This window comes from Thalassophryne amazonica, chromosome 18 (assembly GCF_902500255.1).
Source record: "Thalassophryne amazonica chromosome 18, fThaAma1.1, whole genome shotgun sequence".
NCBI lineage: Eukaryota > Metazoa > Chordata > Actinopteri > Batrachoidiformes > Batrachoididae > Thalassophryne > Thalassophryne amazonica.
Window position 1 is genome coordinate 32,072,138 of NC_047120.1, and position 27,783 is coordinate 32,099,920.

At 43.9% G+C, this 27,783-nt stretch overlaps 1 protein-coding gene across 1 annotated transcript in view; it reads right to left on the minus strand.

Moving 5' to 3' along the window:
• Positions 1 to 3,123: 3,123 nt before the first annotated feature.
• The window catches only part of LOC117531345 (cytochrome c oxidase subunit 7A-related protein, mitochondrial), a 29,940-nt gene continuing 5,280 nt past the window's right edge, over positions 3,124 to 27,783 (minus strand). Inside the window, exons 2-3 of the mRNA XM_034194420.1 lie at positions 6,303 to 6,437; positions 3,124 to 3,552 (exon numbers count right to left, since the gene is read on the minus strand). Of these exons, the coding sequence (XP_034050311.1) occupies positions 3,409 to 3,552; positions 6,303 to 6,437 (279 nt within the window). The 3' untranslated portion in view covers positions 3,124 to 3,408. The remainder of the gene's footprint in view (positions 3,553 to 6,302; positions 6,438 to 27,783) is intronic.

Consider the following 27,783-nt stretch of genomic DNA (forward strand, 5'->3'; position numbering starts at 1 on the left):
AAGTCTAGGGAAGAGTACAGAAATATTTCTTCTGCATTGAAGGTCCCAATGAGCACAGTGACCTCCATCATCCATCTAGGAAGGACTCTTCCTAGAGCTGGTCGCCCCTTCTAACCTGTGTGATCGGGCGAGAAGGGTCTTAGTCAGGGAGCTGGCCAAGAATCTGGTGGTCACTCTGTCAGAGCTCCAGCATTCCTCTGTGGAGAGAGGAGAACCTTCCAGAAGGACAACCATCTCTGCAGCAATCCACCAATCAGGCCTGTATGTTAGAGTGGCCAGACGGAAGCCACTCCTTAGTAAAAGGCACATGGTAGCCCACCTGAAGTTTGGCAAAAGGCACCTGAAGGACTCTCAGACCATGAGAAACAAAATTCTCTGATTTGATGAGACAAAGATTGAACTCCTTGGCGTGAATGCCAGGCATCATGTTTGGAGGAAACCAGGCACCATCCCTACAGTGAAGCATGATGGTGGCAGCATCATACTGTGGGGATATTTTTCAGCTGCAGGACCTGGGAGACTAGTCAGGATTGAGGGAAAGATGAATGCAGCAATGTACAGAGACATCCTGGATGAAAACTTGCTCCAGAGTGATCCTGACCTCAGACTGAGGTGACAGTTCATCTTTCAGCAGGACAATGACCCTAAACATACAGCCAAGACATCAAAGGAGTGGCTTCAGGACAACTCTGTGAATGTCCTTGAGTGGTCCAGCCAGAGCCCAGACCCGAATCTGATTGAACATCTCTGGAGAAATCTGAAACTGCTGTGCATCGACACTCCCCATCCAACCTGATGGAGCTTGAGAGGTGCCGCAAAGAGGAATGGGCAAAACTGCCCAAAGACAGGTGCACCAAGCTTGTGGCATCATAGTCAAAAAGACTTGAGGCTGTAAATGTTGCCAAAGGCGCATCAACTAAGTACTGAGCAAAGGGTGTGAATACTTAGGTACATGTATATAATTTTATTATATATATATATATATATATATATATATATATAAATAATTAAAAAGTGTCTTTACATTTATTGAGGTAAATATTTTTTAGCTCCACTGACATTTTCATCTGTTCAGTGGTGACAAGAAGCACATACGTTTTATGTGCCTTATACAATAACATTAAATCGTCTGTTATCTTCTGTTAGCTAATGTGCTGTTGGCACTATAAATGATTTACTAATTAAATTCATTTTGCTTCTTACATGAAAGAGCAGCACTAAGTTTCAAAACAAATGCAACTTATAGACTGATGTAACGTATTTTTTTTTCCCTCTTATGCTTTCTAAGCAGGGGTGGTGGCCAAGTGGTTAATGCACTTGGTTATCGGTTCAGAAGGCTCTGGGTTCAAATCCCACCCCTGCCACATTTCTCCATGTAATGTGGAGTTGCGTCAGGAAGGGCATCCGGCGTAAATCCTGTGCCAATTCAACATGCAGATCCACCTTGGATTTGCTGTGGCGACCCCGAGTGCAAACAAGGGAGCAGCCGAAGGGACTTACTTTTACTATGATTTTTTTACTTTTTCAATTCAGGTTTGATTAATAAAGAGGTTTAACATGAGCAGTAATATACCTCCCTGTCTGTGGCTATGAACCCATCTATATGTAAGCTGCGTCAGAATATTGTGTATTGGAAGTTGCAGAAAAACAGGTTTTGGTTGGTTTATGGTGCAAATGCTTCCTTACAATGGATATGTGCCCTCACTGCTCCCGCCTTATTTTAGGACCGGCGTGCCCACATCTGGACACGTGATCACAAGCACATTTACACTTTAAACAATGTGAGTGCTGTTGGCTCCAAACTAGTGATGACACTTGCGCTGTTTTACGGCGAGTGATCGGGCCTTAAAAGTTAACAACCAAAGCAGCTCACATTTTATTTGACCATGACATGTTTCCATAGTAACACTCACTGACACGTGCTGACCAAGTGATTATGAGTGGGACCTGTTCAACAGTTTGTCACACTCAGGCAGAGCTGCACAGGTTTTCTGAACAGACTGGAACAGTTTGAAGCCGTTTGCATGCCAATTTGTCTCGATCGCCACATGCTATATTGTCCATATATACTTGGGCTTTTGCAACAGTCCCAATTTTAGCCATCACGTGTCGTAATCAAAATCAAACAATATGAAATACTTGATCTAAACTGGGTATATGGTGTAGGTCTGGAATTGCACCTTTGTTTGCAATGATATGAGATCAAAAGTATTCAGACATCACACCTGTTTCAGTCCAGCTGTGTGTGGCTCCCTGAATAATTAACAGAATGTTACATCATGAAAGCAGGTGTTCCTGCAGCAGGTGGCAGACACGTCTATGGTATGTTACATAGTCTATAAAAGATTGCTCTTTTCAACTGATGTGGTGCATCAGAGTTGACCAGGCTTCAATCAGTTTGTCCTTCTTATATGCCCTTTTAAACTGGAGACATACAAAATTATATCACTTAATTTTTTTTTAGTTATTGTCCACACAAGCTGGCACTGCGCTGTAGGAATAGCACTTAAAGTACTGTGCTAAACTGGAGGGGATGTATTTGTTACTTTATCCATCTATTCACTCACTGCATTTTATGGGTTTGGAGCCTTGATTTTTCCAAAGTCTAATAATCTGCACAGGACATAGTGCTGAGCCACGAGCGTCACGTGGCTGTGGTCCGTCACCGTGCGATGGAGACAGGTTTTTGGAGGAGGCACAGCCAGCAGGTCCATGTGGGATCACCAGCATGACTGTCTGTCATATATACACAGAAATTATCAAGCTGCATCGCACATCACACCACAACTCACACATATAAATACTGTATGAGACGGCAATCAGGGCAAGTGAGCAGCAGCTATGTTCCAGACAGGGTGTTTCCATCATGTTCTCACACTCACACACACACACACACACACACACACACACACACACACACACACACACACACACACACACACACACACACACACACACACACACACACACACACACACACACACACACACACACACACACACACGCACGGTTAGCCCTGTTGAAAGCAGTTTAGGCAAAATATTCTTTACATCTCAACATCTATTTAGGTTGGTGATGAAAGAGTGGTAAGACGAGGAAAACACCAAACCAAACACTCATTACTTACATTTTCTTTTAACATTTATTAACTTTGAGATCTTTCTACTAACATGGCAGGTATTTATTCCTCAGAATGTGTGATTCATTGGTGTCAGCAAATCCCTGTGTCCTTTTGTATTCCCATGAGTCTCAAGATGTGCCACAGTGAGGGAACGCTGGGTTGATGTATCAGGAGATACTGCAGTGACATCATCGATACAGGGGTGTTGAGAGTCGATTTTACTGGTCACTGGTTCTTCTGTGTGCTGACTGGGGATCTGACACGAACAAAATTAGGAGGAGCGGTGGTTACTTATTAGTGGATGGTTGGGCTGCGATGTAGATAGCCACCAGACAGTAGAGGACGCCTCCTACAGTAAGGGCCATGGTGGTGCGGTACAGTAGCCTGTCAGGATATCCATGCTTCAAGTGCACAGGGAAATGATCCGCTACCTAAGTGTAGCATAATCAAACAGGGCAGGGAGGAAGTGGGAGGATTAAAAAGAAGACAAATTTAGAAAAGTCAAGTTCTGACTCATCTGGTGAATTGTTTCAGAACACCACTGGCTCATCAACCATTTAGCTGCCTGTATTTCCAAGCCAGTGAATATGGTTTTTACTTCATTCATTTACATCAGTTAAGAAATACAAACAGTATGGCAATGCAACGTAAATCAGTCTATAGCAGGCAGTTCTCAAAAACTAAGTGACCACAAAGGAGACTCAGGAGGGAAGCCACCAAGACTAGGGCTGCCAGTCGACTAGTCACGATTATGTTGACCATCAAAAAAGTCAGCAACTACTTTAATAATTGATGTAATTGTTTATTTTTTTAAGCTTTGTTTTTCTCTCAAAACTGCTGCTGTATCTTCCGCTGCCTTTCTGTCCTTGATGCAAATGTGCAGTAGTGGTAATCGGGGTCAGCTTTGATGTCACCGGAAAACTTATGCCCAAGTAATATCATGGCTAGCCAGCAACAAAGCTCAAAGGTTCAGGAGCATTTTAACCAAATTTAAAACTAAAAACATGCAATGCAAAATCTGACAGGCAGAACTTCCCTTCCACGGCAGTACATCAGTGATATAGGCGCATCTGAGAAGGAAGCACATTGTGGCTGATTCTGACTTAAGCCCCTTTCACACCGGGGCTGCTCCCAGTTGCTCCCTGTGGCGTCATGACGACGCAGGAATTTCTGCGTCAGGTGCGCGCAGCAGGGGGCAGAGAGGAGGTGAGAACGCAGCCTGCAGGTTCTCTGCATAGAAGTCAGAGTGCACAGTTTGGATGCAGACAGACGAACCGTCAAGCAAATGTGGAGATGTCTGGAGTTCTACTTGATGTTGACATGTCCTGCCAATATTTTATAATGCTACTTTACAGTGCTAAAAAGATAAGTTCCTCTTCAATGAACAACTTTACCAAGTAAAAGTTGAATGAAATGTCATCTTAACAGTGTTTATTTTTAGTTAGCCATTATTCATGGCTTATTACCGTATTTTCTGCACCATAAAGCGCAGGATTATAAGGCGCAGCCTCAATTAGAGGGTACTTAACCCTTACAAAAGGCGCATGCTAAAACATATAGTCTACCAAAAAAAAAAAGGTCACGGAAGCAAAACGGTGAGTTTATTTTAACTTTTTAACAACTTTGAACTACCGGTATTTAACAATATGGTACTCACATTTTTTATTATGGTTCTGTCACAAATCCATCGAAGTCTTCATCTTCTGTGTCTGAATTGAACAGCTGGTTTTCTAGCTGTGGCCACCTGGCTTTGTTTCTGCGGAAACTCCGTTTGGTCTTTTTAACTTGGCGCAGTTCATTTTGTTTCCTCTCGCAGCTGCTCTGTTCCCATGAACAACCGCATAACTGATAGCCTGCAGTTTGCCTCGTAAGCATTTCTCTTCGCTGGCGCCATTTTCGGGGGTCCTTAGACAAACAAATGTTTTGCAGGATACCTGTAGTATACGGTAACTACCGGAGGAGTGGCGGGGGTAAGTATACGTACCACGGACTCTTCTCTGATTGGTTTATCGCTGGCAGCGTACGTACTCTACGCTACCAGCGTACGTACTTTACGTATTACGTAATGTTCTCCGATTGGTTTATCGCTGCCAGGGTACGTACTCTACGCTGCTAGCGTACGTACTTTACGTATTACGTCCTTGTGTCAGCGGGAAATGGTCCGATATTCCGACGGTCAAAGACAACGTCGTCGTTTTTACAGATTTTGGAATTCAGTGCGCACATAAGGCGAACCGGATTATAGGGCGCACGGCCGATTTTTGTGAAAATTTAAGGCTTTTAGGTGTGCCTTATGGTGCGGAAAATACGGTATTCGGTGGGACCCAGGCTTAAAGTCCAACATGTTCAGTGACTTGGAAATGCTCATGTATTCATCTTATCTAAAGACAACAAGCTGTAAAAGTGATGCTCTGTATTAACAATAATTCTGATATGTAGTTTGTCCAATAACTTCTGAAAATAGAGGGCCTGAGTATAAAAAAAAAAAAAAAAAAAGATGTAATTCCTAAGTGGTTAATGTGATAATTCTGTTAAACGCCCTAAAAGTCGGCACTACACGCACATCATCATTGCTTCATCTCAACTTCATACTGGTGATGAACAGAAGCAAAATTACAAAAACCGTCACACTCCAAATCCATAGAGACCAAACTGTAAAAGTGAGCACAAATTATTCACATGGTTAATATCTGAAACTGTAAAAACTGCAACAGAAATCAGTGATCTTATATGAGAATGATATTTTCCTGAAAGTACAATCTGCAAGAACCATTTCTGCACAGCTTCCTTCTTTAAATGGCTCACTGGAACCAATTTGCAAAAGTTTCTTAAAGTTTGACTACTGTACCCATCAGTACTGTGAATTCCATTTATTTGAATAATTGCTGTGCCCAACCTCAGCCTTATTACATCCCTCAGTGCCTCTGATTAATTTAGAGCAGCAGACTGCCAATAAGAAAGAAATGTAATCCTGTAATGTTAGCAATAAATCACCCATTTTGACAGGTTTTTTTTTTTTGGCTTTGTTTGTTTGTTTTTTGATTGATTTGTCAAGGCTGATTAACCTGACAGATGCTTGAACAAGTCATGTGACCTAATTCTGAGACATTGGTTCACTGAGGAAACAAGCTGTTTGTTCTGATGAAACTTTGCCCGAGACGATCCACGTTCCCTTCATTACCTGGAAAACTCTTTGTAAGTGAGGCACCCTGTTTTTTCTCATGTACTCCACCCTGGACCCGTCCTCAGATGCCAGCTTTGTGGGTGTGGCGAAGATCATGGTTGGGGACTCTGGCGGCAGTCCTGGCTTCAAGACCTGAACATTGATCAGGAAACAGTGGATGAAAACAGGACTGTAACAATTTATCATTCTTTGTCAACCTGAAAATAAATCTTAAAGACATGGCCAAAACATAAATACTGTGTTGCCTGTATTGAATCTCCTTTTGGAAGTGTATCTCCACAGACTGTTCAGAATATTAATGGGAACCTTAATTAATGCCACATTACAACACACAGCGTGTCCCAAGAAGGCAACATTTAGCATGTGTGTTTATTAGCTTGTGTGTTACGATCTTCTCCCGCTACTACAGATCATTCGTCTCCATCTCACCCTGTCCTCTGCATCTTCCTCTGTCTCACCAACCCCCTGCATGTCCTGCCTCAGCACATCCATAAACCTCCTCCTTGGCCTTCCTCTACTCCTGCCTGGAAGTGCAGCAGATAAGTGAATATTTCCAGAGGAATCCTTCAAACAGTGATGCAAGCACCAAATTTGGCACGAATACTCCTGAGACAATTTTTCTTTTGAAAAAGCAGGGTGTCCACTTGAATTTTCTATAGGCGCCAGGTAGGGGTCAATTGAAGAATTACACAGGGGTAAAAAAAAAAAAATGCTTCAATCGTATTGAAAGGTATTCCATAATATGTATATGTCGCAGACATGAACGAGCAATGCTCTTCAGCATCTCACCATGTCATTTCCGGTTTGTGGCTTCGTCTACCATCAGTTTGTGGCTTTTTACGACATATTGTCCAGTTTGTGGTTTTTTCCCCCACTGGGGAGATTTTTTTGTACCATTTCTGGTTTGAGCCTTCATCTAACATAGAGGGAGCTTTGCGCCACGGCGCTTCGCTTGTGTTATTTATCTGATCATAAAGATTTCAAAAAGGTATAGTTTTGGACAACCCATCGCCGAATTCCATGGAGTTACGGGGTTAAAAAAGATAGCCAAAATGGTGACAAAGGTCAATTTCAGTTTGTACAGGGGTCAAAAGTTAAATCTGCTCCAATTTTGGTAAAAATGGTGCAAATTATTGGTGGAGCTAATAGGATTAATAAATGGAATAGTTTTGACTGTGTAAAGGTCAAACAATGTTGACGTCCATTAGATTCTATGACATGTGACATATGTTACCCTGTAATGTGATAACTAAGCATGACACATGGTGCAAACTATTCATTTTTAAAACTCTTAACCAATAATTTGCATCATTTTTTCAAAATTGGAGCAACTTTAACTTTTGACACATGTACAAACTGAAATTGACCTTTGTCACCATTCTTGCTGCTTTTACCTCATAACTCAGCAACATTTAATATAGTGTTTTCATGTTTGAATTTGGCTTTCTCTCACATACTTACAAATCTGCACAGTAAAATCATCAGTGCTGAATTAATACTGCCAGTGTACATATGCTCCTACTCGAATCAGAGTGGGACCATATGTACACTGTCAGTGTTACTTTAACACTGGTGATTTTACTGTGTGGATAAATTATTCAAAATATTGCTGTATTATATTTTTGTCAGATACGATCGCAGAGACGGTAAACAACAGAGGTGCACCTTGTTGTTTATGGAGATGAACTCTCTTTAATATCCTGTCACTTGCAGGAAGCTTCTCAGTGACCTTTCTCTAAAATTACTGGAAGGCTCATTACATTGTTAGTGTGTGGGCGTGGGGAAATGAAATCTGACACATTAAAATATAGACACACCTGCCAGTGTCTGTGGTGGCATATGATTCCTGTAGCTTCTGTTCAATGGATTTCCTATTAAGAATCAGAAATCTAGGTGTGAGGAATCATTTCCAACACTGTCATGCTATGCATTATAGTGTAGGTTTGAGGTTAAAAGGGTCATAAATTTAGGCACAGAGAAACAGGATTTTGTTTAGTGCAAATGAAAGCCATGTCTGTGTATACATGTATGCCCTACTGTACCCCCAAAATAAATAAAAAATTGTGTGATTATCCAATCAAAATGAATTATTGCGTGTGGACCATTCATTGGTTTTCTTAGTGTGAACAGGTCTATTACTTTATTTAAATAAATAATTTAAGTTTTTTTTTTTTTAACATTTAAACAATTAAAATGTAGCAGTTTAAGAACAATAATCATTTTTTAAAATAAAAATATGACTTTGCATAGTAGTGCACAGATTTCTATTGTGAACGTCAACAATAAGGCCTAGTTCAAAAATAATGAAGCATAACTGCGGATTTGCATTGCATTTGTCATGAACAAGCCATTATTTTATTTAGCACCATCCAGATTTATCTGAGTTGCCTATAGTCTCTTTTGACTGGTGCTGAAAATTTCATGGAAAAATTCCGCACAGTTCCAGAGATATGCACAAAATTTACCCCCAAAACAGCACTTTTTTTTCATCAATTTTTTGTGACATTGATATTTAGCATTATCATTTAAAGTTGAATGTTAAAGAAATAACCTTGTATTTTGTCAGTGTGTTTGTTTGTGCTTCATACTAACACACAGTAATACATTTTTGTAAAGGTAGAAATGTCATTTCCTAGAAAAAACATCATGTTTCTAAAGCAAGGAAAAAAGTCCTTGATTTACGTGTCAAAACCTTAGCTATATCTCCTACTCTGCTTCAATAGAATAAGGTCATTCCATGTCAATTCAACGAGGACCTCACGCACTTTGTCTCAGATTTTCTTCAAATTTTAATCAAATATTCCTGGACTATTAGTTTCTGAGATATGGCCAATTTAGTGTGCATGGGGTCTGCTGTTTTTTAGGCAAAAATTATGGCCGTCATTTCTGGAGCCATGTTCAAGGTAGAATATCTCAGCAAATAATGGACTTAGAGGCCTGAAATTTTCTGTGGCAGTCGTCATGAACACCCAGACTTGGACTACCTAGACATTGACACTAAACTGTGAAGTTTATGTATGCTCAAACTATGGAAAATATTACATTGACTATTGCGAGCATCCATGTTTGAGACACTGAAGCATACCATTACACTCAAAGAAGCCCCTCCATTTCTTGGCTCCTTAATGTCAACTATACTGGCTATGAAATATGTAAATTTGGCCATATCTCAGAAACTACTTGGCCTACAGGCCTCAAACTTCAGATTTGTTGTTCTGAATAGTCCGGGAATATTTGATTAAAATTTAAAGAAAATCTGAGACAAAGTGCGTGAAGCCCCTCAAATATTTGTTGAATTGACATGGAATGACCCAATAATTATATTACTTGTTCAATAATACCAGGAACTAATGGACAGAATTTCTTTTTTTCAGACTTCTGCAGACTAAAGCAGATACCTCCAACTGTTGTCGCAAGCACTGATAATTTCTAGCAATGACTGAACCGAGACCAATAGAAATATTGAAACTCTGATATACGTGTATAACCATACCTAAAATGATAACATTTCACAAAAAAGACCACTTTTAAATTTTGATGGTTATGTTGTGTGGGCCGCCAGAAGAGGAGGTACTGCTGGCCCACTACCAGAGGGCGCCCTGCCTGAAGTGCGGGCTTCAGGCACGAGAGGGCGCTGCCGCCACGGACACAGCCGGGGGTGACAGCTGTCACTTATTATCTCTTGACAGCTGTCACCCATCTACACTTCATCATCCCACTCCATAAAGACCGGACGTCATCTCCACCTCGTTGCCGAGATATCGTCTACCTTAGGAGGTAACCTTCTCAGCCTGCATATCCAGATAAGTGGTTACTCAGACACTGCACGAGTGTGTGTTAGAGGTGGAGGTGGAATTCCCACCGTTGTTGTTACTGGGTGTTCACACACCCACATCTGATTGTCTCTGCTCCTCACCAGCAGTACCAGATCCGACACGCGGAGATGGTGGCCACCTGGGGTGTTCGGGATTTGGCGGCTCCAGTATTCTCCAGGTTCGGTGGCGGAGGAAATCGTGTGGTTCCGGTTCTTCTCAGGACAGACGTCCTCTATCCTCAAGCCTGCCCACACGTCACCTTTGCTAATTGACTATTGTACATATTCTGTAATCTGCTGTGTTTGGTTGTGCTTTTCACAACAGTAAAGTGTTCATATTTGACTCTTTCATTGTCCGTTCATTTACGCCCCCTGTTGTGGGTCCGTGTCACTACACTTTCACAACAGGATATCTCGGCCAGCGTCATGGACTCCGAGGGGCGTCACCCAGCCATTGAACGGCCAATGGGAGAGCAGGGTGCACAGGCGTCTGTAGGAGGCATGATTGGTGAGTTGCAGCACATCCTCACCGCCTTTACGGCTCGGTTGGATCAGATGACCGAGCAAAACATCCTCCTGAACCGCAGGGTGGAGGCTCTCTCCGCACAGGTGGCAGCGAGCGCTCAGGGCGCTGCTGCAGCTCCTCCTCCTGCCGACCCTGTGCAGGATATGAATGTTCCAGTGGTCGTTCAACAACCCCTCCCACCATCCCCTGAAGCATACATAAGCCCCCCAGAGCCATACGGAGGTTGTGTGGAGACGTGCGCGGACTTTCTCATGCAATGTTCGCTCGTCTTTGCACAACGTCCCGTCATGTACGCGTCTGATGCTAGTAAAGTAGCTTATGTGATTAATCTGCTTCGAGGAGAGGCACGCGCTTGGGCTACGGCGCTTTGGGAGCAAAATTCACGGCTCCTTCATACGTACACTGGGTTTGTGAGGGAGTTCAAAACCGTGTTTGAGCACCCTAACAGGGGAGAGACCGCTTCAACTGTGCTGCTGTCAATGAGACAGGGACGCCGGCGCGCAGCCGCTTATGTTGTCGACTTCCGCATTGCGGCTGCGAGGTCCGGCTGGAATAACGCTGCGCTCTGCGCCGCCTTCATAAACGGACTGTCGTCGGTCCTGAAGGAGCACCTGGTGGCCAAGGACGAACAGCGGGATTTGGATGAACTTATTGATCTCGTTATACGGTTAGACAATCGGTTAGAGGAACGCCGTCGGGAGCGAGACGAAGGACGTGGCCGGGCACGCGCCGTCCCTCTCCCTTCCGGGTCTGAAAAGGTTCCGCCCTCCCCACGCTCCACAGCCGCAGCGCTCCGTGGGGCAACAGCACCCCCTGCTGGTGTTGCTAGGGAAACGCGCAGGGCCAATATAAGATCAAATGACAGAATGAGGAGGCTGGTCCACGGGGAGTGTTTTTTCTGCAGCTCAAAGGAGCATATACAGAGAAACTGCCCCAAACGGCCAAAACGACAACACTCGCCTTTAGAGACTGGGCTAAAGGGGGGTCATAACATGCACGTATTGCCACACGACTCCCAGTTACAATCCTGAGTGGGGATTTAACCCTTCAAGCCCCAGCACTGGTGGACACGGGGTCAGAAGGGAATCTGCTGGATAGCAGATGGGCTAGGGAAGCAGGGCTCCCTCTGGTGGCGCTTCCTTCACCATTGCAGGTGCGGGCACTAGATGGCACCCTTCTCCCTTTAATCACGCACAAGACACAACCACTAACTCTGGTAGTGTCTGGGAATCATCGGGAGGAGATTGAGTTTTTTGTGACTCCTTCTACCTCCCGCGTGATTTTGGGCTTCCCTTGGATGTTGAAACACAATCCCCGGATTGATTGGCCGTCTGGGGTGGTGGTTCAGTGGAGCGAAACCTGCCATTGGGTGTGTTTAGGATCCTCGGTTCCTCCCGGTTTACAGGCTAAGGAGGAGGTCAAAGTCCCTCCCAATCTGACAGCGGTGCCGGTTGAGTACCACGATCTTGCTGACGTCTTCAGCAAGGATCTGGCACTCACCCTTCCTCCGCACCGTCCGTACGATTGTGCCATTGATTTGATACCAGGCGTGGAGTTCCCGTCCAGCAGGCTGTACAACCTCTCACGACCTGAACGCGAATCAATGGAGACCTACATCCGGGACTCATTAGCTGCCGGGTTGATCCGAAATTCCACCTCCCCGATGGGTGCAGGTTTCTTTTTTGTGGGCAAGAAAGATGGCGGACTCCGTCCATGCATCGATTACAGGGGGCTGAATGAGATTACAGTTCGCAATCGATCCCCGTTGCCCTTGTTGGATTCCGTGTTCACCCCCCTGCATGGCGCCAAAATCTTTACAAAATTGGATCTTCGGAATGCGTATCACCTGGTTCGGGTCCGGAAGGGAGACGAATGGAAGACGGCATTTAACACCCCGTTAGGTGACTTTGATTACCTGGTCATGCCGTTCGGCCTCACTAACGCCCCCGCAACGTTCCAAGCTTTGGTAAACGATGTCTTGCGGGACTTCCTGCACCGATTCGTTTTCGTATATCTGGACGATATTCTCATCTTTTCCCCGGACCCTGAGACTCATGTCCAGTATGTACGTCAGGTCCTGCAGCGGTTGTTGGAGAACCGGCTGTTTGTGAAGGGCGAGAAGTATGAGTTTCACCGCACTTCTTTGTCCTTCCTGGGGTTTATCATCTCCTCTAACTCCGTCGCCCCTGATCCGGCCAAGGTTGCGGCGGTGAGAGATTGGCCCCAACCTACAAGCCGGAGGAAGCTGCAACAGTTCCTCGGCTTTGCAAATTTCTACAGGAGGTTCATAAAGGGCTATAGCCAGGTAGTTAGCCCCCTGACAGCCCTGATCTCTCCTAAAGTCCCCTTCACCTGGTCGGATCGGTGCGAAGCCGCATTCAAGGAGTTGAAATGACGGTTCTCAACTGCACCAGTGCTGGTGCAGCCCGACCTTAGCCACCAGTTTGTGGTCGAAGTGGACGCCTCTGACTCAGGGATAGGAGCCATACTATCCCAGAGCGGATAGACTGATAAGGTCCTTCACCCGTGTGCCTATTTTTCCCGCAGGTTGACCCCAGATGAACGGAACTATGACGTCGGCAATCGAGAACTCCTTGCGGTGAAAGAGGCTCTTGAGGAGTGGAGACACCTGTTGGAGGGAGCGTCTGTGCTGTTCACGGTTTTCACTGACCATCGGAACCTGGAGTATATCAGGACCGCCAGGCGGCTGAACCCCAGGCAAGCCCGCTGGTCACTGTTCTTCAGGCGTTTTGACTTCCGGATCACCTACCGCCCCGGGACCAAGAACCAGAGATCGGATGCCTTGTCCCGGGTGCATGAAGATGAAGTCAAGACTGAGCTGTCGGATCCACCGGAGCCCATCATTCCGGAGTCCACTATCGTGGCCACCCTCACCTGGGACGTGGAGAAGACCGTCCGGGAGGCCCTGGCACGGAGCCCGGACCCCGGAACAGGGCCGAAGAACAGACTCTACGTCCCACCAGAGGCAAGAGCTGCTGTCTTGGATTTCAGTCACGGTTCTAAGCTCTCCTGTCATCCGGGGGTGCGAAGGACCGTGGCAGTGGTCCGGCAGCGCTTCTGGTGGGCGTCCCTGGAGGCCGACGTCCGGGAATATATCCAGGCCTGCACCATCTGTGCCAGGGGCAAGGCAGACCACCAGAAGGCACAGGGACTTCTTCAGCCACTTCCTGTGCCTCATCGCCCCTGGTCCCACATCGGTCTGGATTTTGTCACGGGTCTCCCGCCGTCCCAGGGCATGACGACCATCTTCATGATAGTGGACCGATTCTCCAAGGCGGCCCACTTCGTGGCCCTCCCGAAGCTCCCCACGGCCCAGGAGACTGCAAACCTCCTGGTCCACCACGTCGTCCGTCTGCATGGGATACCTACCGATATCGTCTCTGATCGTGGTCCCCAGTTTTCCTCACACGTCTGGAGGAGCTTCTGCCGGGAACTGGGGGCCACTGTGAGCCTCTCGTCCGGGTATCACCCGCAGACCAATGGACAGGCAGAACAGGCCAATCAGGAATTGGAGCAAGCCCTGCGTTGTGTGACGTCCGCCCACCCGACGGCCTGGAGTGAACATCTGGCCTGGATCGAGTACGCACATAACAGCCAGGTGTCCTCTGCCACCGGCCTCTCCCCATTTGAGGTGTGTTTGGGGTATCAGCCCCCGTTGTTTCCCGTGGTGGAGGGAGAGGTCGGTGTGCCCTCGGTCCAGGCCCACCTGCGGAAGTGCCGTCGGGTGTGGCGCTCCGCCCGTTCTGCCTTGTTAAAGGCCCAGACGAGGGCGAAGACCCATGCAGACCGCCGGCGGTCCCCGGCCCCTGCTTACCAGCCCGGGCAGGAGGTGTGGCTATCCACAAAGGACATCCCCCTCCAGGTGGACTCTCCAAAGCTCAAGGACAGGTACATTGGACCGTATGAAATCCTCAAAATCCTCAGTCCTGCCGCAGTGAAGCTCCGACTCCCAGCTTCACTGCGGATCCACCCGGTTTTTCACGTGTCAAGAATCAAACCCCACCACACCTCACCCCTCTGTGCTCCCGGACCGGCGCCGCCTCCTGCCCGGATCATCGACGGAGAGCCGGCTTGGACCGTGCGCCGGCTCCTGGACGTCCGTCGGATGGGCCGGGGGTTCCAGTATTTGGTGGACTGGGAGGGGTATGGACCCGAAGAACGCTCCTGGGTGAAGAGGAGCTTCATCCTGGACCCGGCCCTCCTGGCTGATTTCTACCGCCGTCACCCGGACAAGCCTGGTCGGGTGCCAGGAGGCGCCCGTTGAGGGGGGGGTCCTGTTGTGTGGGCCGCCAGAAGAGGAGGTACTGCTGGCCCACTACCAGAGGGCGCCCTGCCTGAAGTGCAGGCTTCAGGCACGAGAGGGCGCTGCCGCCACGGACACAGCCGGGGGTGACAGCTGTCACTCATTATCTCTTGACAGCTGTCACCCATCTACATTTCATCATCCCACTCCATAAAGACCGGACGTCATCTCCACCTCGTTGCCGAGATATCGTCTACCTTAGGAGGTAACCTTCTCAGCCTGCATATCCAGATAAGTGGTTACTCAGACACTGCACGAGTGTGTGTTAGAGGTGGAGGTGGAATTCCCACCGTTGTTGTTACTGGGTGTTCACACACCCACATCTGATTGTCTCTGCTCCTCACCAGCAGTACCAGATCCGACACGCGGAGACAGTGGCCACCTGGGGTGTTCGGGATTTGGCGGCTCCAGTATTCTCCAGGTTCGGTGGCGGAGGAAATCGTGTGGTTCCGGTTCTTCTCAGGACAGACGTCCTCTATCCTCAAGCCTGCCCACACGTCACCTTTGCTAATTGACTATTGTACATATTCTGGAATCTGCTGTGTTTGGTTGTGCTTTTCACAACAGTAAAGTGTTCATATTTGACTCTTTCATTGTCCGTTCATTTACGCCCCCTGTTGTGGGTCCGTGTCACTACACTTTCACAACAGGTTATGTCACACTTTGGCTTCATTATTTTTGAACTAGGCCATAATTGAGATTTGAGCTCTTGTTTAAGCTCTAGTCATTCATCAAGCAAAGGTCAAAATACTGGCAGACGAATAATCAGGCTGTGTCATTTACTTATCAGGCAGAAAAACAAAACAAAAAAGTTAGACCTGCAGTTACGACAAGGGAAAACAAAACAAAACTAATATATGATTCACATAAGAAGCATAAACATGACATTTAAGGCCCACAAGGCGATGAAGCCTTAAATGAGAAACATTTATTCAGACAGTATTAACATTTAAATTGAAGACTGATAGAATTTTGACAGTTGAGACAAGAAAAACAGGCCATGTGGGTAATTCTACAGTAAAGGAATTACAATGACAGCAACATCTGGCCATGTTTAAGCTCATCATTAGTGTAATTCCGTTACCACAGAATTGCCAATGTTCAAGCATATCCTCTTCTACCTTGTTATAGATTCTGTCAAAGTATGAACCTTTTGTTTTTTTTGGGGGGGTTTTTTTTTGCTTCCTTAATAAAAATAATCTTCTGTTCAAATTACAATTTGCATTTTTCATTTACTCAACCTGGAATGCAGACTTTTTTCTTCCGTATCCAAAGGGCGGCACAACAAAATAACTTTTTAATGCTAGACAAGCGACTTACAAACTCAAACACAGAACAACATGAAAAAAGATTCTGCAGCAACAAGAAGGCTGCATGATAAAGGACAGACCCGCAATAAAGGTCACATCTGTCAGAGGCTGTGAGCAACCTTTGAATGTCTAAACTGACTAGTCTCATGAAGGCCACAGCAGCTGACAGAAAATAATAACCTTTTGGGATAAAAGGACAATGGGTTATGAGATAAAGAGGGAGAATTTCTAACTACTGCCAACTGACAGAAGAGCCGTTTGTACCTGTCAGAGAGCAAGATACTAAAAAAAAAAAAAAAAAAAATACTAGACAGATTTGAACAAAATATTGTGGTCAGAAGAGATCTAGTCTGGCAGGAGACGTGGACGCTATTAAATTTATAACCTTCTAGGTAATCTACGTGCGAACAGGATTTCCACAGAAACCCAGGAAGCCAAGAAAGCAGAGTTCATAAAACATGTATCTTAGCAATGCTGGCCAGCATCGCCCTTTTCAGTACGCGATGTCAACTACATTTCAGCATAATCTGTCAGAAGTTCAAGTGTGGACATGTACGCTGAGAAAAAAAAAAAAAAACTGTCTTGGCTATGACTGATTAAAACATTAGCAGTAAACTGGACAGAAACAGACACAATGATGCAGAATTGGATGTGGCTCCCAACTCTGGACGCTGCACAGTGCTTTCCCAGTGTTGCCAGGTTTGCTTATTACTATTATTTATTTTTTAAATTTGTTATTAATTTTCCACTATGTTTTCTTTTTGACCTAATTTCCAAAATGTAGTCACTAATTGTAGACATCTTCTCTACGTTTTTCATCCAAGGCATCACCACCTACTACAACCCCTGGCAAAAATTATGGAATCACCGGCCTCGGAGGATGTTCATTCTGTTGTTTAATTTTGTAGAAAGAAAGCAGATCACAGACATGACACAAAACTAAAGTCATTTCAAATGGCAATTTTCTGGCTTTAAGAAACACTATAAGAAATCAAGAAAAAAAGATTGTGACAGTCAGTAACGGTTACTTTTTTAGACCAAGCAGAGGAAAAAAATATGGACTCACTCAATTCTGAGGAATAAATTATGGAATCACCCTGTAAATTTCCATCCCCAAAACTAACACCTGCATCAAATCACATCTGCTCGTTGACATTAACCCTATGTCATGAAATTGACCCTATGTGTCTTTTTGCAAGGAATGTTTTCACAGTTTTTGCTCTATGGCAAGATGCATTATCTTCTTGAAAAATGATTTCATCATCCTTAAACATCAGAAAAGTGTCCAAAATATCAACGTAAACTTGTGCATTTATTGATGATGTAATGACAGCCATCTCCCCAGTGCCTTTACATGACATGCAGCCCCATATCATCAATGACTGTGGAAATTTACATGTTGTCTTCAGGCAGTCATCTTTATAAATCTCATTGGAACGGCACCAAACAAAAGTTCCAGCATCATCACCTTGCCCAATGCAGATTCGAGATTCATCACTGAATATCACTTTCATCCACAGTCCACGATTGCTTTTCTTTAGCCCATTGTAACCTTGTTTTCTTCTGTTTAGGTGTTAATGATGGCTTTCGTTTAGCTTTTCTGTATGTAAATCCCATTTCCTTTAGGCGGTTTCTTACAGTTCGGTCACAGACGTTGACTCCAGTTTCCTCCCATTCGTTCCTCATTTGTTTTGTTGTGCATTTTCGATTTTTGAGACATACTGCTTTAAGTTTTCTGTCTTGACGCTTTGATGTCTTCCTTGATCTACCAGTATGTTTGCCTTTAACAACCTTCCCATGTTTGTATTTGGTCCAGAGTTTAGACACAGCTGAATGTGAACAACCAACATCTTTTGCAACACTGCGTGATGATTTACCCTCTTTTAAGAGTTTGATAATCCTCTCCTTTGTTTCAATTGACATCTCTCGTGTTGGAGCCATGATTCATGTCAGTCCACTTGGTGCAACAGCTCTCCAAGGTGTGATCACTCCTTTTTAGATGCAGACTAACAAGCAGATGTGATTTGATGCAGGTGTTTGTTTTGGGGATGAAAATTTACAGGGTGATTCCATAATTTATTCCTCAGAATTGAGTGATTCCATATTTTTTTCCTCTGCTTGGTCTAAAAAAGTAACCGTTACTGACTGCCACAATCTTTTTTTCTTGATTTCTTATAGTGTTTCTTAAAGCCAGAAAGTTGCCATTTGAAATGACTTTAGTTTTGTGTCATGTCTGTGATCTGCTTTTTTTCTACAAAATTAAACAACTGAATGAACATCCTCCGAGGCCGGTGATTCCATAATTTTTGCCAGGGGTTGTATTATCCTGGCCTCCACCACAATGCAGGATTTCTTTGGGTCTGGGATGGCAACCACCAAGTCCATCACCACCTCTCAAATCAACTTCATATCTGCTTGAACCAGGAGAAACATGGGTGCCAGCCTTTTGGAATCTCGTAGGTAAGCATTCATTTGACACAATGTAATTCCAATGGGTACCACTGGAATGCTAGGTCTCTTCATCCATGGCATGGATGAAGAGACCTAGCACCAAAGACATCAAGGTGTTGTCTGAGGTCACTGGTCGTCATAAAAGTCTCAAACCATACAATCAAAACAGGAAGTGGCAAGACCCCCAAAACTTGGATCTTCAATCTCCCACAGGGATATCAACATCGCCATAAACCTGTCCAGCAACCTCATGACTTCAGGTCTTCACAGGTGCCTGGATGTTATTAGCCTTGATCCTGGACAATCACAAACCCAGACACTCCGATTCCTCACTCAGGTTCTTAAGTGCTGCTATCATAGTATCCATTGATTCTTTAAAGATCACAGCATGAAGTCAACCTTAGAAAATATTTCTTCACCAACAAAGGCACAGTCTAATAAGCTTCCATTTTCAACAACCCCACCCAACACCCAGACCATGTAATTATTGAACCTTGTAGGAGCCAAAACACATCCCTGACAACCCAGAAGTAACTCCCAGGAATTATTAGCAGAGATAGCCATATTCATTTAGCTGCCAGGGCCTGTCTGTTGACTCAAGTCACTGACACGCCACCTCCATCCCTCATGAAATCACCAAATGTAATAATTAATGAGCCAAAACCTGCACCATATTAAGCAAAATATGCAAGTTAAGTATGTACAATTTTCCTGTTTTCAGAAAGTTATTTTATTACTATTGAGTGTATTTTATTGTTATGGCCTTATAAAACATGTATTCTAACAACAAACTATGGGGATTTAAATGACGTGGATTTGTTTACAAATTAAATGAGAAAACCATGTGATGATTATTCCAACTCTTCTTCCTGCGGTTGCAATATCCAGAATAATTGGGAGTCTCATTATTACTGCTACTGCAGGTTTCTCACCAGGATTTTTTCACAGCATGGGGGGGGGGGGGGGGGGGGGGACTTAATAGGGCATAGCCACGCGACGAGTTTTGCTTATAACCCTCTGAAACACTATTTCCTGCATTTTGAGGGCCACTTTGTGTTGCTAACTGGGACATTAAATAACGTACGACATGTCCTAAAAAAAAAAAAAAGGGGGGGAGCTTTTCTCCCCCCCATGCTGGCTAAATCACAGCATGGGGATCCAAATCACAGCATAGGGGCTCCCCCGCACTGGCAAGAACCCTATACTGTATTCATTTTTGATTGTGCATTAAAAAGTAATATTTAATAAAAATAATGATGAAAACATCAAGTTAAAATCAATAGTCTTTGGATGCCACCTATTCTGGGCTTCTGTAGAAGACCCAAGTTGCTTAATTTGGGCTTCAGTTCAAAGATGTTTGCTTGCTTCTTCTAGAAAATGCGGCAACACTGCACTTATTGTTACACAAACAACTAAGTCCATTTGGCGTGTGTGTGTCTCTGTGTGTGTGTTTGTGGGCCAGCATGTTGACCAGTCACAACACAAGCACTTTTCCTGCAAAGAAAACTTGCATTCTGAGATGTAAATTTTGCCTCTATTCAGCTGTATAGCCAATGCTGTTTTAATGTTGCACTTGTGTTAACTGATGTTCATTCAGTCCTAATCAAGCATTTCAGCAGTTGGTGTGTGTGTGTGAGGAGAGCGAGAGAGATGTGCAGATTATACCCTACATGAAATGAACTAATAACTTACAATTCTGTCAACAGAAAAAAATTGTGAAAGACCCCGAATTGACCATGCTGTTGCCCTATACAAGAAGATCGTGAGTGCCTTTTCACACTCTTGGAAAAGAAGAAAAGAGTTGAAGAAAGCCCACGCAGAGCACCATCTTTCCTTTCATTGGTTCATCACAGAAACACCAACAAGGTGGGGGTCAAGCAAGATGATGATCCAGAGGGTGACTGAACAAGAGAAGTGCCTATTACAAGTACTGAAAGCAAACAGGAAAACCAAACACCCGTTACCCACTTGGCAGATGCAGATGTCTTGGAATCTATAAACAAGACTCTCGGCCCACTGCTGAAATTCACAGATGCGCAAGTCTGGAGAGGAGTACGTCAGTGTGTGGTACATCAAACCTGTTCTCCATCTTTTCAACAACACTGTTCTTGCTGCAGCTGACGAAGACACCGAGCTGTCCAAGGACATAACAGTCATCCTAGAGTACTTAAAAAGTAGCCCCAGAAACAGCTGACTTGCTAGATATGGCCTATATGGTCAACCCACAGTTTAAAGATCATATATAGCTGATGACCGATTGGAGTTCATCAAGACCAGAGTGGTAGGAGAAATTCAGTCACTGTTGGAAGCGGCAACGGTCACAGAGCCACAGACAAGCACAGAAGCTGCAGCTGATGGTGTTGAAGCTGCAAAAGCAGCTGTTGAGAGGCAATCCCAGAGGGTCAAATGGAGCCTTGGGAAGCTTTTTCAAAAAGGCCTCTAATGGCACAACCGCTCTCGCTGACAGAGAGGCCATTGAAGTGGAGCTACCAATTTACCTGAAGACAATGCAGGTTGATGGAGAGACTGTGCCACTGGACTGGTGGCGGCTGTACCAAGCTCATTTTCCAAGGTTGGCAAGATTGGTCCAGAAATATCTCTGTATCCCAGCCACAAGTGTTGCTTTAGAAAGGGCATTTAGCATTGGTGGCAACATTGTTACATGCCACCGGCCTCTGTTGAAGCCAGAGACTGTGGACAAGCGTGTGTTCCATGCGAATAATTTTTAGGGCCTAACAAATGACAAATGGTGGAAACACAAAATCTCAGCGAGTGCCTGAGTTTAAGATTTGTTGCGGTGTTGCTTTTTAACTGAAAAGGCATCAGACTTTTTTACTTTTTTCCCTTCCTTCAGCAATCGTCATATGGCGTGTGACTGGGCCATTAAGAACCAAGCACTTAAACTAAGTGTAGTGCCTTTTAGAATGGTTTGCACTAAAGGAATGAAACCCAATATGTTAAGATTTTTCTTTGCTAAAAGCCAATATTTTAAAAGTTCAGGCAGGTTTACATTAGGGTATGATTCAAGCCGACTTGGATTTCAATGAAACTTGGCTCAGAGATGAAACCTACCAAGAAACGAACTTACCCAAAATTTCTTGTCCAAAAACCAAATGGTGACCTTGCCAGGGGTCATCAAAGTTCAAGGCAAAAATACGCAAAAACTGGTATTTCATTAAATTCCCATCTTTCAAGTGGTGTAACATTCAGTGCCATCAAGTCCCCAAGCTAGTTTAACTATCAAATGACATAGGGAGGCAAACTCTTTTATCTTATATACACATTTGGTTGGAGAATAGATGGCACTGAATACAGGGGGCACTCAAAGTCTGGTGATTTTGCGAAATGGGCTGTGTTTAAAGGCCCATAACTCTCTCCACCATCAAGACCCCAACCAGATTTCAATGTTGTCAACAAATATATACTCTATCAAATACAACTGAAAAAACATTGGGGTCTTGATGGAGCTGGCCACCAGGGGGCACCAAAGTACTCGACTTGTCCAATTTTGAGGAAGTTTAGCGCTATCTGGTGGCCCGCGCCATCAGCCTTTTGGATAAACCAACATCTCTACGGTATATAACAGATTGGAATTTAATGAAATATTTTTTGCGTATTTTTGCCTTGAACTTTGATGACCCCTGGCAAGGCCACCATTTGGTTTTCGGCTGAAAAATTTTGGGAAAGTTCGTTTTTTGGTAGGTTCCATCTCTGAGCCATATTTCATTGAAATCTGAGTCAGCTTGAATCAGCCCGTCTGATCCTTAAAAAAAATTGTCTCTAAAAGTATCCACAGCTCGTGTACTTGAATTTTATTTATCTGCAACATTATGTTGTACAATCGCAGTTCTGCACAATAAATGTTCTCAAAACTACATACCACATTTTTTTTTCTTTTTAGAAAGACACATTTAGCAGTTTCACTTTCCTTAGGGACTATGTAACCTGTTCTGAAAGGGTTCTATTATACACTGAACAAAAATATAAATGCAACCCATTTTATATGAGCTAAACTCAAAGATCTAAAACATTTCCTATATACACAAAAGACTTATTCCTCTCAAATATTGCTCACATATCTGTCTAAATCCGTGTTAGTGAGCACTTCTCCTTTGCCGAGGTAATCCATCCCACCTCACAGGTGTGGCATATCAAGATGCTGATTAGACAGCATGATTATTGCACAGCTATGCCTTAGGCTGGCCATTGTAATGGGATGGATTATCTCAGCAAAGAAGCGCTCACAAAAAGATTTAGACAAATTTGTGAACAATAGAGTAGTGTTCAGAATAGTAGTGCTATGTGACTAAAAAGATTAATCCAGGTTTTGAGTATATTTGTTATTGTTACATGGGAAACAAGGTACCAGTAGATTCAGTAGATTCTCACAAATCCAACAAGACCAAGCATTCATGATATGCACACTCTTAAGGCTATGATACTGGGCTATCAGTAAAAAAAAAAAAAGTAGAAAACGGGGTGTTCACAATAATTGTAGCATCTACTGTTGACACTACAAACTCAAAACTATTATGTTCAAACTGCTTTTTTAGCAATCCTGTGAATCACTAAACTAGTATTTAGTTGTATAACCACAGTTTTTCATGATTTCTTCACATCTGCGAGGCATTCATTTTGTTGGTTTGGAACCAAGATTTTGCTCATTTACTAGTGTGCCCCAAGCACACTAGTCATTGTCTTGTTGAAACACCCATTTCAAGGGCATGTCGTCTTCAAGTATTTTGACATATCCAAACTGATCCATGATACCTGGTATGTGATATATAGGCCCAACACCATAGTAGGAGAAACATGCCCATATCATGATGCTTGCACCACCATGCTTCACTGTCTTCACTGTGAACTGTGGCTTGAATTCTGAGTTTGGGGGTCGTCTCACAAACTGTCTGTGGTCCTTGGACCCAAAAAGAACAATTTTACTCTCATCAGTCCACAAAATATTCCTCCATTTCTCTTTAGGCCAGTTGATGTGTTCTTTGGCAAATTGTAACCTCTTCTGCACGTCTTTTATTTAACAGAGGGACTTTGCGGGGGATTCTTGCAAATGAATTAGCTTCAAACAGGCGTCTTCTAACTGTCACAGCACTTACAGGTAACTCCAGACTGTCTTTGATCATCCTGGAGCTGACGATGGATGAGCCTTTGCCATTCTGGTTATTCTTCTATCCATTTTGATGGTTGTTTTCTGTTTTCTACCATGGGTCTGTTTTTTGTTTTTTTTTGTCCATTTTAAAGCAATGGAGATCATTGTAGATGAACAGCCTATAATTTTTTGCACCTGAGTATAAGTTTTCCCCTCTCCAATCAACTTTTTAATCAAACTACGCTGGCTTTCAAAGAGAAAAGCATGTTCAACAGGTGCTGGCTTCATCCTTCAATAGGGGACACCTGATTCACACCTGTTTGTTCCACAAAATTGATGAACTCACTGACTGAATGCCACACTACTATTATTGTGAACACCCTCTTTTCTACTTTTTTTACTAATAGCCCAATTTCATAGCCTTAAGAGTGTGCATATCATGAATGCTTGGTCTTGTTGGATTTGTGAGAATCTACTGAATCTACTGGTACCTTGTGTCCCATGTAACAATAAGAAATATACTCAAAACCTGGATTAATCTTTTTAGTCACATATCACCAGAGGCGATTGTTCTAAGACTGCAAGGGAAGCTCAGCTTCCCCTAAAATGTCAAAAAATAAGTGATCAAATATATACTGTTGTCTGTTGTGTGTACATGTCATTGATTAAATATGCGCTACAACACGCTCAACTTTTGTTCAGAATCAGCTTCTTATCACTGGTAACGACGCGGCTTTCCCCTCACTCATTCCCGCAGCTTCACAGTACTTTAAACAGTCACAGAGTTCAATAGGGACACAAAGCATGCAGCGAAATGAGATGAGTCATTGGATAAATGCTGGACTTTGTCCCGCCCATCGGACGCTCAGCGTGTCTGGGGGTCTATGGGGCAGTGGGCTGGCCTCGGCTGGCCCGGACGCTCAGCTTCTGCATGATGATTGGATGATCTGTCTGAGGCTGAATCCCTTTTTGATTGACAGTGAAATGAGCGAATCAGCGATCTTTTGATGTAAACATCCGTGGGAGCATTTTTTAATTTTCATTCTGTTCTGAGTTGAACCGGAGACTTTCCTAATCCTCTTAGCGGCATTTTCTTTGTTAAAAACGACTAGCGACAAATCGAGCTTCTATTTCTGGTGGGGTTTTTTTTTTTTTGTAGCTGCTTGTGTTTGGAGACTGTGACTTCTATCGCAGTTTCTGTCCCTACTGAGCAGCGGGTGCTGCTGAGCCCCTCCACCGTTACAAAGCACTCACAGGTGGACAAACTTCACACTAGCCTCGCGCTAGTCCCAGCTAGCGAGCTAGCTAGGTAGCAAGCTGCACATAATGGCAGACAATTTGAATGTTGTGGACCGGATTTTGGCGAAGCCATTTGATAGTCTTCCTTAGAAGAAAAGCTTAAACAGCCGGGCAGATCAACTCCTCAGATTAATTTGGTGCAAAAGGTGGGGAAAAGTAACAGGTCTTTTCAGTTGTCCTGGTATGACAAAGTGAGCTGGCTGACTGGAAGTGCTGTAACAAATAAAATGTACTGTTGGCCATGCCTCTTGATGAAACCATCTCAGGGATGTGTTGTCTGGTCAAAAGTGGGTTTTGGGGATCTGTCCAACTTTGACAGGGCATACAAAAGGCATGAAAAAAAGCAATGAACATGTGAGTGCATGTGCAAGATTAAGTTGCCTGGGCAGAGTCAGGGTTGTGCATGCAATCAATGAAGGAGCTCGCATTCAAGTGGCAAAACATAATGAAGCAGTTAAACAAAACAGAACTTTCCTAAACCGCCTTATTGATGTGACTTCCTTGCTTGGCCGTCAGGAGCTGTCATTTAGGGGGCATGATGAGAGTGTTGAATCATCCAACAAGGGAAATTACAGGGAGTTTAATGAAACATTAGCTAAATATGACTGTCCTGGTCACACAATTCCAGTCATCAGCTGTGTTTTCTGGTATGTCCCATGCAATCCAAAATGACTTGATCTCTACTCTTTCAGCCACTGTTTCTGATGAGATCAAGGATGAAATCCAGGCTGCTCCCTTTTTTGCATGGCAGGTGGATGAAACAACTGATGTAGCTTAACATGCTCAACTCTGTCATTGTTCGCTATGTGGATAGGGCAGGTAAAATTCAGGAGCGCTTTATTGGATTTTTTGATGTTTCTGGGGGAAGAGATGCTCAATCTGTTTTTGAAGTCTTGAATGAGAACATGCAGGGCTACAATTTCAGGGAGAAACTTGTGGCGCAAACCTATGATGGGGCTGCTGTCATGGCTTCAGCTCTCAATGGTTTGCAGGCCAAAGTTAAAGCAGTAGCCCCCAGTGCAATTTTTGTGTATTGCTATGCACACAGACTGAATCTGGTTCTGTCTCAGGGGGCTAAATGCTTATCTGAGTGCAGAATATTTTTTGCATCACTCTCTGGGTTTGCCACATTTTTTCTCAAAATCCACAAAGAGGATGTTTTTTCTTGAGTCTGCAGGCTGCTCAAGGTTGCCCAGAAATGCTCCTACTCGATGGAATTTCACATCATGGATCGTGAGCACTGTGGCAAACAATTATGATGCCTCCTGCAAACTTTTGAGATGATCATTGCAGATAAGTCCATGGATGATGACACACTAGACTGTGCCAAAGGCCTTCTGATGAAACTGGAGGATTTTGAGTTTGTGTTCATGTTGTACACATATGAACAAATCTTCTCTGAGACTGATGTAGTGTTTGACATTGTCCAGCAGAGAGCTATGGATGTTCTGTACTGTAAGAAAAGAACTGAGTCTCTTCTTGCTTTTGTCAAAGAGAAGAGGTCAGAGGGGGCTTTCCAAGCTGTTTATGCCAAAGCAGCAGATTTCACATCAGACCCACAAACTGAGCCCATGAGAAAATGCCGTCTGTCACAACTACAGGATCCCAAGGAGCGCTACAGAAATCTGTACATGGCCATCCTAGACAATCTCACAGAGCAGCTACCTCGGCTTTTTGCAAATTTGGAAAGTCTGCGCTTCTTGGAATTGGTCAATCCAGGGAAATTTGATGAGATGAGACAAGTCTTTCCAGAGGAGGCATTTCAGAGTGTCCTGAAAAATTTGGCCAGTTCTTTGATTCAGGGAGACTAAGGTCTGAACTTCAAGTCCTATATTCAAACCAGGACTTGCAGGGCAACAGGGGAAAGCTATGTGATTTCTTGCTGTTTCTGAAAGACATGGAGTTGGACAGTGCAATGCCTCAGGTGTACAAACTATTGTCATTAGTGGCAACGATTGGAGCTACATCTGCAGGTGTAGAGAGGAGCTTCTCCTGTTTAAAGCGGCTCAAGTCTTACACCCACAACACCATGGGCCAAGGAGGTTTAAGCAGCCTAGCTCTGCTGGCCAATGACAGGACACTAGTCAAGTCCCTGGAAAAGACGCCTTGTTGGTACGACAGGATCACAGATCATTTTCTTGAAAAGGAACGGAGGGTAGAATTTACGTATAAGTAAACCGACACATTTTATGATGTAGGCTGAAATTGAGCTTCCCCTCCTTGAAAGACCAGCATCCGCCACTGAATAGCACTACTATTATTCTGAACACTACTGTACTTGAGAGAAATAGGTATTTTGTGTATTGACTGATTGAAATGTTTATTTTGAATATCAAGGCATAAAATAAATAACAACAATAATAATATAAAGTATAAAGGAAACTATAATCAATGCATATTCGAAAAGGATTGAGGAGTAAAACTTATTTATTCCCACCCCTTGTCCTTAAGTAAATAACATAATTAACTTACACATGATATATGCATTAAAACATATAAACATACACACATAATCAAGTACATTCATCCATCAGCACATGTACAGTTGCACATATAAATCCACATGTACCATATAAATACAAAGAAACACCACAAAAAAGATTAGCAAGGCTAGCCAAAGCAAGGAAAGAAAAGAATTGAGCAGAAATAA